The 15,921-nt window shown below is 37.9% G+C and overlaps 6 protein-coding genes across 6 annotated transcripts; 5 read left to right on the forward strand and 1 right to left on the reverse strand. All coding sequences in view use genetic code 12, as the record gives it.

Annotated features, from left to right (window-relative positions):
• Positions 1-210: 210 nt before the first annotated feature.
• Positions 211-2,085, forward strand: GPI16 (Subunit of the glycosylphosphatidylinositol transamidase complex-like protein; the record flags this gene model as incomplete). The annotated part of the gene is made up of 1 exon (XM_001524546.2): positions 211-2,085. The coding sequence occupies one exon, from the start codon at positions 211-213 to the stop codon at positions 2,083-2,085; it is 1,875 nt and encodes a 624-aa protein (XP_001524596.2).
• Positions 2,086-2,267: 182 nt separating this feature from the next.
• PVL30_004289 (uncharacterized protein) lies at positions 2,268-3,152 on the reverse strand (the record flags this gene model as incomplete). The annotated part of the gene is made up of 1 exon (XM_001524547.2): positions 2,268-3,152. One exon carries the CDS (start codon positions 3,150-3,152, stop codon positions 2,268-2,270), a length of 885 nt encoding a protein of 294 aa, XP_001524597.2.
• A 419-nt stretch (positions 3,153-3,571) lies between these two features.
• prp10 (U2 snRNP component prp10) lies at positions 3,572-6,901 on the forward strand (the record flags this gene model as incomplete). The annotated part of the gene is made up of 1 exon (XM_001524548.2): positions 3,572-6,901. One exon carries the CDS (start codon positions 3,572-3,574, stop codon positions 6,899-6,901), a length of 3,330 nt encoding a protein of 1,109 aa, XP_001524598.2.
• An 861-nt stretch (positions 6,902-7,762) lies between these two features.
• On the forward strand, positions 7,763-8,713 carry RNY1_1 (T2 family ribonuclease; the record flags this gene model as incomplete). The annotated part of the gene is made up of 1 exon (XM_001524549.1): positions 7,763-8,713. One exon carries the CDS (start codon positions 7,763-7,765, stop codon positions 8,711-8,713), a length of 951 nt encoding a protein of 316 aa, XP_001524599.2.
• Positions 8,714-10,682: 1,969 nt separating this feature from the next.
• PVL30_004292 (uncharacterized protein) lies at positions 10,683-12,383 on the forward strand (the record flags this gene model as incomplete). Its single annotated transcript, XM_001524550.1, has 1 exon — positions 10,683-12,383. The coding sequence occupies one exon, from the start codon at positions 10,683-10,685 to the stop codon at positions 12,381-12,383; it is 1,701 nt and encodes a 566-aa protein (XP_001524600.2).
• Positions 12,384-13,147: 764 nt separating this feature from the next.
• Positions 13,148-15,907, forward strand: OPT6 (oligopeptide transporter 6; the record flags this gene model as incomplete). The annotated part of the gene is made up of 1 exon (XM_001524551.1): positions 13,148-15,907. One exon carries the CDS (start codon positions 13,148-13,150, stop codon positions 15,905-15,907), a length of 2,760 nt encoding a protein of 919 aa, XP_001524601.2.
• Between the last annotated feature and the right edge of the window lie 14 nt (positions 15,908-15,921).

Below are 15,921 nucleotides of genomic sequence, written 5' to 3' on the forward strand. Positions count from 1 at the left end.
AGAGAGAGCCAAAGAGAAAAGAGAGAGAGAGAGAATTTGCAAATCAATGGTTCGCGAATACCTTGAGGCTACGCGATAATCAAACACAAATTGATCCAAATCCAAACAAATACATAGTGAAACTACTAATCAAATAAAGAAAAGAAAGGAAAAAAAAAGAAAATTTTGAACATTCTTTTTCTTAAAGCTCAGATATACCATTACAACTTTATGTGGAATCTAGCCGTAGTAGTGGTAACCTTTGGAGCTTTATTCGCTCATTGTGCGTTGGCGAGCGAGCTATACTCGGAGCTGCTAGATCTTCAGCCATTACCACGAAATAAATTATTGTCCAGTTTTCAGTTCAATAGTATTTCACAACCAATTGAAATATCGTATATAAATGAGTCTACTTTGGAAAAACAGACATCAAAGCACAGTCACTATAGTTTATTTTCCAGTTCACTTGGCCCTGTTCTCGAATCTACTAATACGCGCGATTTATCCTTGAGATTCACACAAGGCTGGTGGGACTCGCAGTCGTGGGGCAAACTCCCGTTTAATGGAAGTCATAGTGGGGGTACCGGAGTCGAAGTCGTGGCCATCATTGAAGCATCGAACCACATTTCTGCTAAACGTAATTGGCAAAAATTAACAAAAATTTTATCTGGATTCTTTTGCGCATCGCTCAATTCGATCGATGATAGTACAACAACTTATCCAAATTTCATAACCAATTTTAGTAGTATTGATGGCAAGACCAGTTATAGACCCGTTGCTGGAAACAAATTATTTCTCTTTAGAGCAGCTTTGCCAAGTGAGCCCGTTTGCACGGAGAATTTAACCCCTTTCTTAAAGCTACTTCCTACGCGAGGTAAATCAGGAATTTCCTCATTGCTCGATGGTCATAAAGTATTTGACTCTTTATGGCATGGCATGTCCATTGATGTTCACACCAAATGCGATGAAACAAATGAGTTGTGCAGATTGGAGTTGCACCAGACGATTAATCAAGTGGTTGACGTGATCCGTTCGATTAGAAAACGCCAAGAGGGAGGTATCCCGAAACCGACACCAGGAGATAAATTGAGATGCGATTCAACGAAAACAAATAACATTTGGCAATGTTTCCCATTGGGTGAGGCAGCAGAACAGGAATGGAGTTTGGAAACTCTTTACGGACGTAAGATTAAAGGACCGGCTTTCCAGGATGACAAAGATGTGACTAGGGTCTCCATAAAAGTTGAACCAACAGTTTGGAATATCACCATGCACCGAGAAAGCGCTGACTCGAGGATCTCTAACACTTTAAACGGTGACGGTAAGGGTTGGATTTTAGAAACCATTGATCTGCCATTTTTGTACGATTTCAAATTTCAGACTTCAAATAGTTCAATTGTTAGACCAATTGAACAACCACTGTTGCAAGTGGCTAGATCATTGACAGGTTATTCGTTGGACAAGGGAGGGTTGCGTGTTGCTTTTACTAATACATCTAAACAGCCAGTTCGATTTATTTATTTTGAATCCTTGCCTTGGTTCATGAGATTGTACATGAGTACCATGAAGCTCTCTTTAAATAAAATGGAAACAAAAAATACCGCAGAATTTATCAAGGACTTTTATTATAGGCCATCAGCTGACCGGAGCAGACCTTCCCATCTTGAAATGTTGATTGAGGTACCTGCATTGCTGACTTTGGCCATGACCTATGATTTCGACAAGTCTTTATTATTGTATCGAGAATATCCACCTGATGCAAATCATGGTTTCGATGTTGAGCCAGCGATCATAATTGTTATCAAGGAGGATTGGGAGGAAAGAGAAAGCGAAAACTATAGATCAAATGAAAGAGCAAAGAAGATGTATGAATTTAGAACCACGAGTCTCTTGTTGACACTTCCAACCCCTGACTTTTCTATGCCTTACAATGTGATCATATTAACCTGTACTGTGATGTCACTTGCTTTCGGAATCGTGTTCAACTTGATAACGAAAAAGACAGTCACCGAAGAAGAGTTTGAGAGGGCAGCGAAGGATACAGGATTAGGTAAGCTCAAGTCGTTTATCCAACTAAAGGTGTTGCGCAAGAGTAAAATAGACTAAATAGGAGCAAACTCTAGTTAGAAAGAGAATCAGGGGTAATAAATAAAACCAGTTAATTTTACTACGTTCTTCATTTTGCATCGGTTTATTTTCTTACTTTTTTTCTCTTAATATTTTTGAACTTTACTTTTCATGTTATTTCATGTTATTTCATGTTATTTCATGCTCTCTGGTTTCTTGTATTAAAAAGGATCTTCATATGGATCTTCCTCATCGTAGTCATCATCCTTTTCGAATTCATATACAATTGCTCCTCCTGCAGATCCTAAAGCCTCTTGTGCTTGCATGAATGGCAACTCGACTTGCTCTCTTGCAAGTTTCTGTTTCTCACTCGTTGTCAAATTGAAAGTAGTGAGATCTCTAAGCAATTCTTCCTCATCCTCTGCTTCGGCGCCGCTGCCAGATTTTTTCTTCAGCACTTCGTATTCATGGTTTTCGCAATCGAGGTCAAAACGATAGGTAATAGATCTTCCAGATTTCCTTCGATTTGTTAGCACGAGCTCAAATTTGGTACTGTTCAAATTTGCATTTACCGGAAAACACAACTTGGACACTTGCTTTTCAAGGGTCTCATGGTCAACATTAGCGCTTAGCGATGGCTGGATATCAAAGATTGTGGTTGCGATATATGTGAGTAATGATAAACTAGATGGGTAGTTGGTATATGTGATGTATGGCGCAATACAACTCGTGTGATACGTAGCAACCACAACAACATCCGGATTGACCAAGCTTGCAAGAAATTGCGGTAGGCTTTCGTTATCAATATAATTGAGGGAATCTACTAGCACCAAGTTCTTGACGCCAGATTTTGTATGATTTTTAACAAATTGAATAACATCTGTTAAAGGAGTCACAGTACAATCCAAAAACTCATTGACATTTTTAGGTTTACTTGCAGTTTCATATGAAAGATAAATAATGTTTGTATTCCGCAGATGATAAAAATATTCTTGCACTAAATAGTACGATGATTGAGCAACGGAATCTAAGATGAGATGGAAGGATGATGATTCACGTAATGAAAGCAATCTAGTCAAAAGCACTGTAGCATTCTGGCTGGACATTATTGTTTCCTTTTTTTTTTCCTTGTGGTATAATTCCGTTTTTATGCTTCAAATGAATACAAAATTGTAGACTTGATGAATAATGTGAAATGAAGTATAGCAAGGGTCTTGGGTATAAGATAAAAGTAAAGGTTTTATTTTTTTATATTTATTTTTACGTTTTTTTGCGTTTTTTTTTTTTCTTCAAATTTTTTTTTTTTTCTCTTTAAACTTTTAAAATCGTTGCATGCTAGATTCCGCGATAAGATGTGCTTGGACTCCACATTCATCATAGACATCACAACTATCAGAAAAAAAAAACACCACCAGTAAATGTCACATAGAATATCAGCAAATATCAGTATATATCAATAAACACCTGGAATTATCATTGGATATTTATACAATTAAAACAACAACTACGCACACATTCATATGAAATGCCCGCGGATAGTAAGACCTTAACTGGCTCGTACACAATTCCCGATGCTTTGAAGAAGAGGTTGGAGGAAGAGATAGAGACGGATGCAGCAACCGCAAGAGTAAATTCTCAAACGGAGCTGAATGCTCGGAGATTTCAAAATGATTACAATAAACAAAAGTATCACAGAGATATTGACCTTAATTTCGACAGCAGTAAGCCGTACAAAGAAGTTTTGAAGGAGCGTCAAATAGAGAAAGGCGAACACGAAGTTGTTGCCACTATTAATGATTTAAAACCGAGAGAGCAAAGGAAAAGAGTTGGCCTCCACCTTGAAGATGTCCCTACACAGCCACTGCTAAAGAAACAACAATCACTCGTAACAGACACCAGTATCGAGTCAGCTGAGTTATCACTTGTAAAGAAGCTAAAGGAAAACAATGTTCCAGTAATAAATGGTATACCCTTGACCGATGAAATTCTTACAATGGTACTTCCAGAAGGCTACGTGAAGACTACTCCTCCTCTGGAGTACCAAGGATTGGTATCTAGACCGCAACTAAATTTCAACCAATTGACTGGCCCCCAATATTACGAGCCACCAAGTAACGAGGATGTTCCTCTCAGTACGTTAGACACTGTTGCTGTGTTTCCTGGCTTGCGTGGATTAGAATACTTTAAGGAGGAAGATAAAAAGTATTTTGGTGAGCTTTTGCAAAAACGTCCTGAAGAACTCAGTGCTGAGGAGCAGAAAGAGGTTCAGTCAATGAAATTAGTTTTGAAAGCAAAGAATGGTACTCGTATAGTTCGAAAACGTGCCATGCGGTCTTTAACAGAAAATGCTGTTAAATTTGGCCCAAAGACATTGCTTAGCCAAATACTTCCAGTTTTGCTTGAACCGAGTTTGGACGAACAAGAGCGCCATTTGTTAATCAAGATGATGAGTCGAATAATGCTCAGATTAAATGAGTCAATTCGTCCTTACACTCTGAAGGTTATTCATGTGCTTTCGCCTTTTTTGATTGATGAGAGTATCACCATGAGGACAGAGAGTCGTGAGATTATCTCGAATTTGACCAAGGCAGTTGGGTTTGCCAATATGGTATCAACATTGCGTCCAGACTTGGATCATGTCGATGAGTATGTGAGAAATGTGGCTTCTAGAGTACTTGCCATTGTTGCAAGTACCATTGGTCTTCAACAATTTTTACCTTTTCTTAAAGCTGTGGTAAGGTCCAAGCAAGCATGGACGGCTCGCCATACGGGAATAAAAATTGTGCAACAATTGTGCATTTCTCTTGGCAAAGGTAATGGATCAACAATTTTACCTTTTCTCCTGCAAATTGTTGAGATTTTGACACCGGCCATCAATGATGAGCTGCAGCAAGTTAGGGCTATTACTGCGTTGACTTTGGCCCAACTTGCCGAGAGTGTTGAACCGTATGGTATAGATTCGTTTGAACGTACCTTGGAGCCACTTTGGTACGAAACCAAAAGACAACGAGGAAGGGTATTGGCAGCCTATTTGCGATGCATAGGCTCTTTGATCCCATTGATGGTTTTTGACCCAAGATACGAGGAATACACCAATCACTATGTCAAGGAGGTGATGTATCTAATATCTAAGCAATATGGATCTCCTGATGAAGATATGAGGAAAACTGTTCTCAAAGTCTTGTTGAAGCTACCATTGTCGAAGCAGATTGTACCCGAATATCAACAACGGGTATTCATTCCATTCTTTAGAGCGTTTTGGAACAGACGAACAGCTCTGGAATCATCACAAGTTTTGAAACTTGTGATTGCAGCTACACAGCACTTGGCAAGCAGGTTTAACACTATGCTAGTATTGCGAAACATAATCCACTTCACAAAGGATGACAATGAACAGTTGCGTCGACTTGCTGTAGAGGCAGTAAATGTTCTTATTTCAGCAAACCCTGATGCACTAGTTGAAATGAACTCTGATGATGTGCGCATCACAGTTGATGGTGTATTGTTTGCATTTCAGGAGCAGTCAATTGAAGGTGGAAATAATAGTAGTGGTAATAGTGGTGCAATTTATCTTTATGCTTTCAACTCTTTGGCGAAAGCATTGTCGTCGCGTTTAAAGCCTTATTTAGGCTCTATAATTAGTTCATTACTATACCGGATGAAGAATAAATCGCCAGAAATTCGGCAACAGTCTTGCGATCTTGTCACCATTATAGCTCCCGTGATTGGAAGCTCGGGACGGGACGAAGATAATGGAGTTGAGGCAGATAATATATTGAGCAAGTTGATCCTCATTTTGTATGAGTCATTGGGTGAAGTGTACCCGGACGTACTTGGGTCCATAATCAATGCGTTGCACGCTTGTGTCAACTCCATCAATAAAGATACCCTTTTGTCAATGAGCAATCCTTCTATAAATCAGATCTTGCCTACGTTAACGCCAATTTTAAAGAATCGACATGAAAAAGTTCAAGAGTCAAGCATCAAATTGATTGGATTAATTGCTACGCGGAATGCCGAGACGATCAATGCCAAAGAGTGGATGCGTATTTGTTTTGACTTGCTCGAGATGCTCAAGTCGTCGAAGAAGCGGATCCGTATTGCCGCCAACGCCACTTTTGGTCACATAGCCAATACGATTGGTCCGCAGGATGTGATTGTTATGTTATTGAATAATTTAAAAGTTCAAGAGCGTCAACTACGAGTATGTACAGCGGTAGCAATGGGGATTGTTGCCGAGAAATGTCAGCCATTTACTGTGCTTCCAGCAATTATGAACGAATACCGGACGCCGGAGAAGAATGTACAAAATGGTATTTTGAAGGCACTTAGTTTTTTGTTTGAATACCTTGATGGCAAAACCAGTAGGGACTATTTGTTTGCAATCACACCATTGTTGGAAGATGCATTGATTGATAGGGATTTGGTGCACAGGCAGACTGCGGCAACTGTTGTTTCCCATGTGGCGTTAAATGTTTACGGTTTGACAGATGGTGAGAATACAGAAGTCTTTGTGCACTTTCTCAATTTGGTGTTGCCGAATATCTTTGAAACTTCGCCGCATGTGATTTCGAGAATATTAGAGAGTTTGGATTCTTTGAGAGTAACTGTGGGTAATGGTGTGTTTATGAACTACGTATGGGCTGCCTTATTCCACCCGGCAAGGAAAGTTAGGGAGCCGTTTTGGAAATTGTTTAATAGTGCTTATGTTCAATGCGCGGACTCTTTGGTACCATCGTATCCAAGAATTGACTGTTTTGCTAATACTGTCACAGATCGAGATAGTCATAATGGTTATGATGATGATCACAGTAATGAAAGATTCTCTTTACAGGAGCTAGATTTGTGTTTATAGTCAAGTGAGTAAATAAATGAGTGACTGTGTGAGCTAAACTTGAATTTGGTAATTTATTTCGAATTTGTAAAAAGCAGCACGTGTGTAATGAAATAGATTGGTTGTGAAAATCAGAAAAAAAAATCAAAAACACGTGCAATCTTTAATTTACGTTAGGTACTTTCTCGGTTTTAGCAATACTAAAAGCAAGTGATGAATTAGACGTTTTTGGATGCTATTTGGCTCAAAATGGTAGAATGGCAGATTAAAATAGAAGCTAGTTACAACTGCAAGGGCAATATAGGGGGTGGGGTTGGAAATATAAATTTTGTGGAGTGTAAGAAAGAAAGAAAGAAAGAGGTTTGATTCGAAAGCGGCCCAAAAGTAATCGGCATACGTTGATAATACCATGTGGGCATCCAAGTCCAATTTATTGAAATTACATGCAATGGAACTTAACTCTAAAGTAAAACACAGAGGTACCTGAAATTTTTTTTATTGTTTGTATACAGCTATACTCTTTTGTATCTTTCATCTACCATTCAATGTACGGCATCATCATTATTATTAAACAAAAGAGTAGGATCATTTGATGGTTGATGAGAAAGAGTATATAATAGAGGTAAGCGGGAACCATTTGATTCTTTTTTAATTTTTTTTTGTTTCCTTTTTTTTTTATTATTTTTTGGCTTCTACTTTATTTAACTTGGTAAATATTGAAAATAGGTACCTTGATATTACCAACAACATATTAACACTAGCTCTACCGTTAGCGTTAGCACTAATCCTAACTTCAACCTAACAAGAAACCTCTTTGTCGTTCTTTATACATATATATTTATATATAGATATATATATATAATTCTAATTCTACAGCTTGATATGATCTCCAATTTTTTTGCAGCTGCATTGGTAGCACAACTTTCCATGGCCGAGCCATACTTTGGGAAATACTTTCATGGTCAACGTACTTCATCAGACTCCTCTTCGGGTCCAAACCTTTACTCGGTTGAGGATTGTTCTGCGTTTATTTCTGAAACAAATAATACTTGGTCGTGTCACAACTCGACGGCCATCTCTGATTCGTGCTGCTTTGAGGATTATGGAATCTTGATGCTGACCCAATTCTGGGATTACAATACGACATTGTTGAGCATTGCTGTTAATGGTACAGCCCAAGATATTGTCAAATCAGATATCCAAGCTCAGATTGATAGTTTGTACGATGACGTGAGAAGAACATTCACCATCCATGGGTTATGGAATGATCTTTGTGATGGTTCATATAGGTCCAATTGTCAGCCTGATTTGGAATTAGACGATGCTAGAGATAATTTGACGCACTTGATTGGGGAAGAATTTCATGAGCCCGAGTTGTTGCATATTATGAAAAAGTATTGGATCAATACCGAGAAATCCAATGTTGAGGACCAAGCAAGTGTTGCGTTATGGGAACACGAGTATAATAAGCACGGTACATGTATGAATACCCTTAATCCGCCATGCTTCACTGGTGAGTTTAGAGAACACGAGCAAGCAGTGCAGTTTTTCAAGAAAGTTGTTGAGATTTGGTCACAGCTTGATACTTTTGAGTTTCTTGCTGCGGCAGGTATCTATCCAACGGTTGCTAAGCAATACAAGTTGCGCGACGTACAAGATGCATTGGCAAAGGCTCATGGAGGTCAAGTGTATGTAGGTTGTTTGAATGGTGCCATTGATGAGATCTGGTACTATCACAACTTGCAAGGTAATGTCTTGACCGGAACATATAGAGCCATTGACACTTTGACCAACTCTACATGCAAGGAGAATGTTTGGTATATTCCAAAATAGGTCTTTGGCTAACTCCTTTCCTTGAAAAGTGACTTGCCAAAAGATATATCAAAAAAAAAAATGCAAAATGCAAAATGCAAAATGCAAAAAGCAAAAAGGAAATAAAAGTTTCAAAAGTTAAACGTTACTCCATCTTATTATTATAATTACTCTCGTAAACATGATTAAATTTTTTATTCTTTTAATATTATTTTATTTTTTTTCCATTTTTTTCCGTGATCTTATCTAGGTGTATAAACTTGTGTGTACTGCCATATATATATATATATATATACATTTGCATGTCATTTTACCTCCTGGCTTTGGCTTTACTCATTCTGCATTGACGATTCTTATTGGGCAAATTTTTTGGGCCTTCCACTGCTGATAACGGCCATTTATTATTTTGGGGATGGATGACAGGAGAAGCATTTGCCAATTGAAAAAAAAAAAAAAAAAAAAGAAAAGAACACAAATTAATTAATTAATTAATTATTCATTTATTTATTTCTGCTTCAATCTCTGACCAACATTTTCCGTGATTTTTATTATCAGCAATGTTGAGTGTGATGATAACGCTTGAAAAACGGTGTTTTGTGTCGCAATGAACAGAATAAATCCAATTGCGAGATAAGAAAGAGAATTGTGGTACAAATTCGTTCGAGACGAATCAACAAGAGATCACTGGTAGTGAATGACAAGAAGAATTAATAGATGAGGGAGGGATATAAAAGTTGAAAAAATATAGGACGAATGACAACAGGAGGGCGGGGGGTGGAAAAGAAAGAGCGGAATTTGATTTTTTTTTGCTAAAATTGGAGATGAAGTGGAGAGAGACCTTATCAAACGAAAGATACAATTAAAAACAAACCAACAAAATAGGGGTATAAAACAACCTGGGGAGTTGTTACAAAAAAACCACTCTCAGTTGACAAAGATAAAAATTGCATTTTTCAATTGCCAATGGTCATTCCCAGTTGAAAGTAAAGCAAAATTTTTAAAAAATGGAAAGAAAAAAAAAGTGATTGTAGTCTTTGTCTTGGTATCACTTAGTCATGCCTCTTGGCCCAATAGACTTTTGTGGGGTTCCCCAACCAATTGAAAGCAACGACGATGAGGGTGATAATGGTGGTGGTGATGATGGTGAATAGTTCAAAAAGTAGATAATGATAAGGGTTGACTAACAAAAGGATTGGATTTAAAAGTTAAGAAAAAAATTTGAAAAGAGTATGGATCTAAAGTAAACCCAACACTAAACACCATCTTTTTTGTGCTTTTCAAACAACAAAATGATAATTGAAAAACAGGCAAAGGGCAATTGCATTGGAGATTTAAAGACTTTAGAGACTTTAGAGACTTTAGAGACTTTAGAGACTCAAATAATATCCTTTTAAACCTTGTCACATCGCACCAGAATATACATAAACACACACAAACAAACATAATTACGCATACATTTACTCTATTAGTTTCTCGTTTTTGTCCCCACAATTAGCGGGCTTGGCTTCCCCCCCCCCCCCTCCCTTCCCCATTTCAGTTTGGCGCGGACCACGATAAGGATCAATTTCACAAAAGACAAAAGAGAAAACACAATTATCAAGATCTTTTAGTATCCACTTTTTGGTATCCACTTTTTAGTATTCACCCTTTCCATTCTCCCTAGTTTCCTCCCCTATACTCCAACCCCACTTCCCTTTTTCTTTACTTCCTTCTTGGGTTTTTATAATTTATTCTTTCAGTTTGCTTTTCAACTTTTCTATTGCCTTTTTTTTTTTTTTACCTTTCTTCCCTCTCCCTTATTTGATCCTAATTTACTTTCTCTTCCAACAGAATTTACATATAAATACACCAGTTTTATCCATCAACAATTTCGCATCAGAAACAAATTGTAAAACAGTTTCAACTGCAACAAATACAACGGACAAAAAAAAAATTTGAAAAGGATTAAGGAAAAATTAAGTAAAAATTAAAAAAAAAAAATAAAAGAAGAATGCGTACCGAAGATTGGAAAATACTTGCTGCTGAGGCACAGGAAACTTTTAATGACTCCCTAACCAAAGCCATCAAGTTGGCAGAGTTTGACGATTCACTAAAGTCAAAATATGATGCACTCCCTTCTGCAAAAGGTGAGACCACTGATGATTATGGCTCACCCACAAAGCACCCTGTAGACGTTTACTTGAAAACTGTGCCACAGCTGGTCTTGGACATTACTGAGAAAGATCCAATTGACTTGCTTAAAGATTTGAAAGACAAGAAGATTACTTGTGTCGATGTGTTGAAGGCATATACCACTGCCGCCATTATTGCAAACAAATTAACCAATTGTGTTCAAGAGTTTCTTCCAATCGAGGCATTAAAGTTTGCACAAGAATTGGATGAAAAGTATGAGGAAAAGAAAAACCTTCCATTGTATGGTTTGCCCTTTTCGATCAAGGAAATGATTCCATTTGTGGGAAGATCAGTTACTCATGGCTCATTGTGCTACCTTGACCGCGTTGTTGACTACAATGCAGATATCGTCAATATCTTGATGGACAATGGCGCGTACCCTTTTGTGAGAACTACTAATCCACAATCACTAATGATGCTTGAATGTGTCTCCTATATGCATGGGCGTACTGTAAACACTTTTAATAGTGACTTGACAAGTGGCGGTTCCTCAGGTGGAGAAGGTGTTTTGAATGGGCTTTATGCAAGCCCCTTTGGCTTGGGAAGCGATATTGGCGGTAGTATCAGAAGTCCTGCTGCTTTTAATGGGATCTATGGATTGCGTACAACATTGGGAAGAATTCCAACCGCTGATTACTTTTCGTGCAACATTGGCTCCGAGTCAATTTTATCAGTGACTGGACCATTATCTAGATCCTTGGGAACTGTTGAGTTGGTGATGAAATCGATTATCGATTCAAAGCCATGGCTTGTTGATCCTACATTGGCTGCAATAGAATGGAAAACTTTTGACTCCCAACAAGAGAAACCAAAGTTTCGCATTGGAGTATTGATGAGTGATGGAATAGTTACACCTTCTCCACCAATTCTTCGTGCATTAAATATTGTTAAGGAGAAGCTTGCAAGTTTAGGTAACATTGAGTTGGTTCCATTTGAGCCATTTGAGCATGAACGCACAGCAGAAATCTTGGGAAAGTTGTATTTTGAAGATGGTGCCAGAGACTTTAAAGCCACAGTAGCAGACACCAAAGAGCCAATCCTCGAACAAACTACATGGGCCATTGATGGGGCCAAGGATTTAGAGATGCACGACCAATGGTTCTGGAATTTGGAAAAGCAAAAGTATAGAAAGCAATACTTGAAGCACTGGATGAGCTATACTGACAAACAGGGACATGTCTTGGATGCAGTGATTGCACCAGTCTTTCCCAATGTGGCACCAAAACATAACACGTCAAAGTACTGGGGCTATACTTGTCAATGGAATCTTTTGGATTACCCTGTCTTGGTGTTCCCTGTCACAATAGTCGATGAGAATTTGGATGTACCATTCAAGGACTACAAGCCAAAAAATGAATCTGATGAATTTTTTTACAAACAATACGACAGCCCCAAATCTTTTGCAAAAGCTCCGGTCAATTTGGGGTTAGTTGGATTAAGAAACACCGATGAGAAGTTGATTGAAATAGCAAAGATTTTGCGTCAGGAAATTGGCGATATCTTTGCTGGACAACAATAATAAGGAAACTTGAGAAATAAAATTCAGAAATAATAAAGTGTAAAAATATAAAAAGAAAGCGAAAAAAAGGAAAAGTGCAGTAGCGTGTTACATTGCATTCAATTTATGGATAACTTTATTTTAGAACATTTGTTTATAATGAAAAGAAAAAAAAAACCATTATATTTTGCACACTTGCGTGTTAATGACTAGACTCTTTAATCTCCTTACTAATATTTCATAAATGAACTGCCATGTCTCTTACAGTACAATCTGTGTGAGGACAAGAATGGCGAAACTCCCCCCCCCCCCCCCAAAAAAAATAAAGCAAAAAAAATAAAGACTAAGTATGGTAAACCATTCTTGATTTCTGATTTCGGGAAAAGTTGACATATTAAAATAATTACACAAAATCTCGGGAATGAGAAAGACAAAGGGATAAAGGGACAAAGGGTTGATTGTGAGGGGTGGGGTGGGGAGGAGAAAAAAAAAATCCATATATTTATATTTGTATTTATATGTATGTGTATTTTACATACGCGCAAGATTTGAAGATCTGGTAATTAGCTTGAGAACTGGAAGACTATATAGACAACAAAGTTTGCCTAATGATTTGAATTCAACAAATATTTTTATTTCCACTATACACCACCAAACATATATTTACCGGTTTTCCATTTAAACGTTGTCCCCATCCCACTATTCTTTTCAGTCTTTAATTCCTTTTTTTGTCTTTTCTTTTCTTTTTTCTTCTTTGTTTTACTTTGCTTTGCAATTCATTATCAATGGCAGGTCATGAGTACATTGAGCTAGAATCGTTTTCAGATAACTCTAGTGACTTTAACAGTAAACAGCTGCATGATAATAAGACCTCGTCAAGTTTCTCATTGACAGCTCTCAATAAAGCACAGCTTCTATTAATCTTGCTAAGACTCGGAGTCATTAGCGATGATGTTTACGAAACAGGAGTTTTGCCTTCTCCGAGCAAATTTTCACAAGGCACAAAGTATATGATTGAAAAAATCACTAGTCTATCAGTTTTTGATGCAATTGAAATATTACGAAATGCGCTAGCAGATCACAAAGAAGATGTCAATTTTCTTCGTGAAGATTACCGGCTTCTTGAAAGATTAGTGAGTCAAATCCCCGAAGGATTTGGAGAACGCAAGGACGACTGCAATGATAAAATAAAGAGAAATCTGGAGAAAGTTATAGAGGAGAGATATATTGATACGTTCAAAAACAAGACATACTTGCATATCATCGACTGGGATTTACAGGTACGACTCGAAGCAGCATTGATTGAGTTTCACTCGCCCTATCCAGAAATTAGAGCCATTACTGACCCCTACGATGACCCCAATGTGCCAGTAGAGACTTTTCGATGCTATTTCATAGGGTTTACCTGGACATTTATCGGATCTATTATTAATAGTTTCTTTGTCCATAGAATGCCCAGTATTGGGCTTAATTCGCATACAATCCAGATATTGCTATTACCATGTGGGAAATTGTGGGAAAGATTTGTACCCAATAAAAAAATAGCACTAGGTCTGCTATCGTTTGAATTGAATTCGGGGCCATGGACGTATAAAGAAATGATGCTTTCTACAATTATATACCTGTGCTCTGCAAGCATCCCTTACCTGATCTACAACATTTTTGTGATGAAAATCGACAAATTTTATGGCCTCAAATGGGTCGGCATAGTCTTTCAAATATTGCTCACGATATCAACGCAGTTTCTAGGCTTTAGTTTTGCAATGATTATGAAAAAGGTTTGTGTTTATCCAAGCAAAGCCATTTGGCCAACACTACTTCCAACAATTGCATTAAACAAGGCTTTGATGAATGAGGGCGAAAATAATAAAGTTCACGGGTGGAGCATATCTCGATACAAATTCTTCATGATTGTTGGCGTTTGCAGCTTCATTTACAACTGGGTCCCAATGCACTTATTCCAAGCACTTTCAAACTTCAACTGGCCTACATGGTTCAACCCATCACTGATACATTTAACCAATATTGCCGGCTCCACAATGGGATTGGGGCTTAACCCACTACCAACGTTTGATTGGAACCAGCTCAATGCAGGTGGTTGCTTAACCGTTCCGTTTTACACGTATATGAACAAATATTTGGGTAGTCTCTTGGGGTTTATTGTGATCTTGATTGTTTATTACACAAATAACTACTATACAGCATTTCTCCCTATAAACTCAAATAGATTGTTCAACAATAAAGCCGAGGTTTACAAAGTTCATGATATTTTGAATGAAAAGAACCAATTTGACCATGGAAAATATCAAGATATTGGACCGCCATATTTTTCTGCTGCGAACTTGGTGCTCTATGGTGCATATTTCTGCCTCTATCCATTTGCAATACTATATCATTTCGTCACTGAATGGAGTTCGACGAGAGCAAGTTTTCATAGCGTATGGCTTTCAATAACTGATGCATTTGGGAAAGGAAAAGGAAATGAAACACAAACTGGTGCAGAACACCGTTTTGGTAGATATGCCTCTGATGCTCATTGCAAGATGATGGCCAAATATGATGATGTTCCAGACTCGTGGTTCATTGCAATATTGGTGGTGAGTACCTTGTTTGCTGTTGCCACTGTACTTTTTTACCCAGTAGAGACACCAGTGTGGGGAATTTTTTTCACTATTTTGATCAACTTTATTTTTCTAATTCCGTTAACAGCAATTGCTTCAGTTACCGGGTTTTCATTTGGATTGAATGTGTTGGTTGAACTCATTGTTGGATATGCTATACCCAACTCGGGATTGGCATTGATAACATTGAAAGCATTTGGCTACAACATCGATTCTCAAGCAAGTAACTATATCACAGACCAGAAGTTGGCACACTATTCCAAAGTTCCGCCAAGGGCGATCTTCAAGGGACAATTAATCTCAACCTTGATTAATATTGTTGTGTCGTTAACGGTTGCAAATTGGCAGCTTGCACATATACCCGATATTTGTGATTCGCACCAAAAAGATAAATTGAGTTGTCCCGGAGCAAATACATATTTCTACTCGAGCATTCAGTATGGAGAGATTGGACCTGCAAAAGTATTTAGTGGTATTTACCCTATTCTCAAATGGTGTTTTTTACTTGGCGCATTATTAGTTTTACCGTGTGTTTGGTTTAAAAAAAATGGGCCTCAGAGATTAACAATGTATTTCCAGCCCAGTATCATCATTGGCGGGTTCCTCGATTTTGCTCCGTACAATCTCCTGTACTTTACTGGCGGGCTATATCTTTCATATATTTTCATGTACCAAATTAAGAAGAATTACTTGCTTTGGTGGGAAAAGTATAATTATATCTTGACGAGTGCATTATCTGCTGGTGTTGCGTTTAGTTCATTGTTGATATTCTTTACGGTACAATATCATCCTCGAGAGTTGAAGTGGTGGGGCAACTTGGTCAGTCAGCAGGGCATTGAAGGCGGGTATTTACCTGACATATGGAAGGATGTGTCAACTGCGCCTGATGGGTATATTGGTTTGCGTAAGGGCAACTATCCATAGATTTTGATTTTAGT

Source organism: Lodderomyces elongisporus, chromosome 5 (genome assembly GCF_030384665.1).
Source record: "Lodderomyces elongisporus chromosome 5, complete sequence".
Lineage (NCBI taxonomy): Eukaryota > Fungi > Ascomycota > Pichiomycetes > Serinales > Debaryomycetaceae > Lodderomyces > Lodderomyces elongisporus.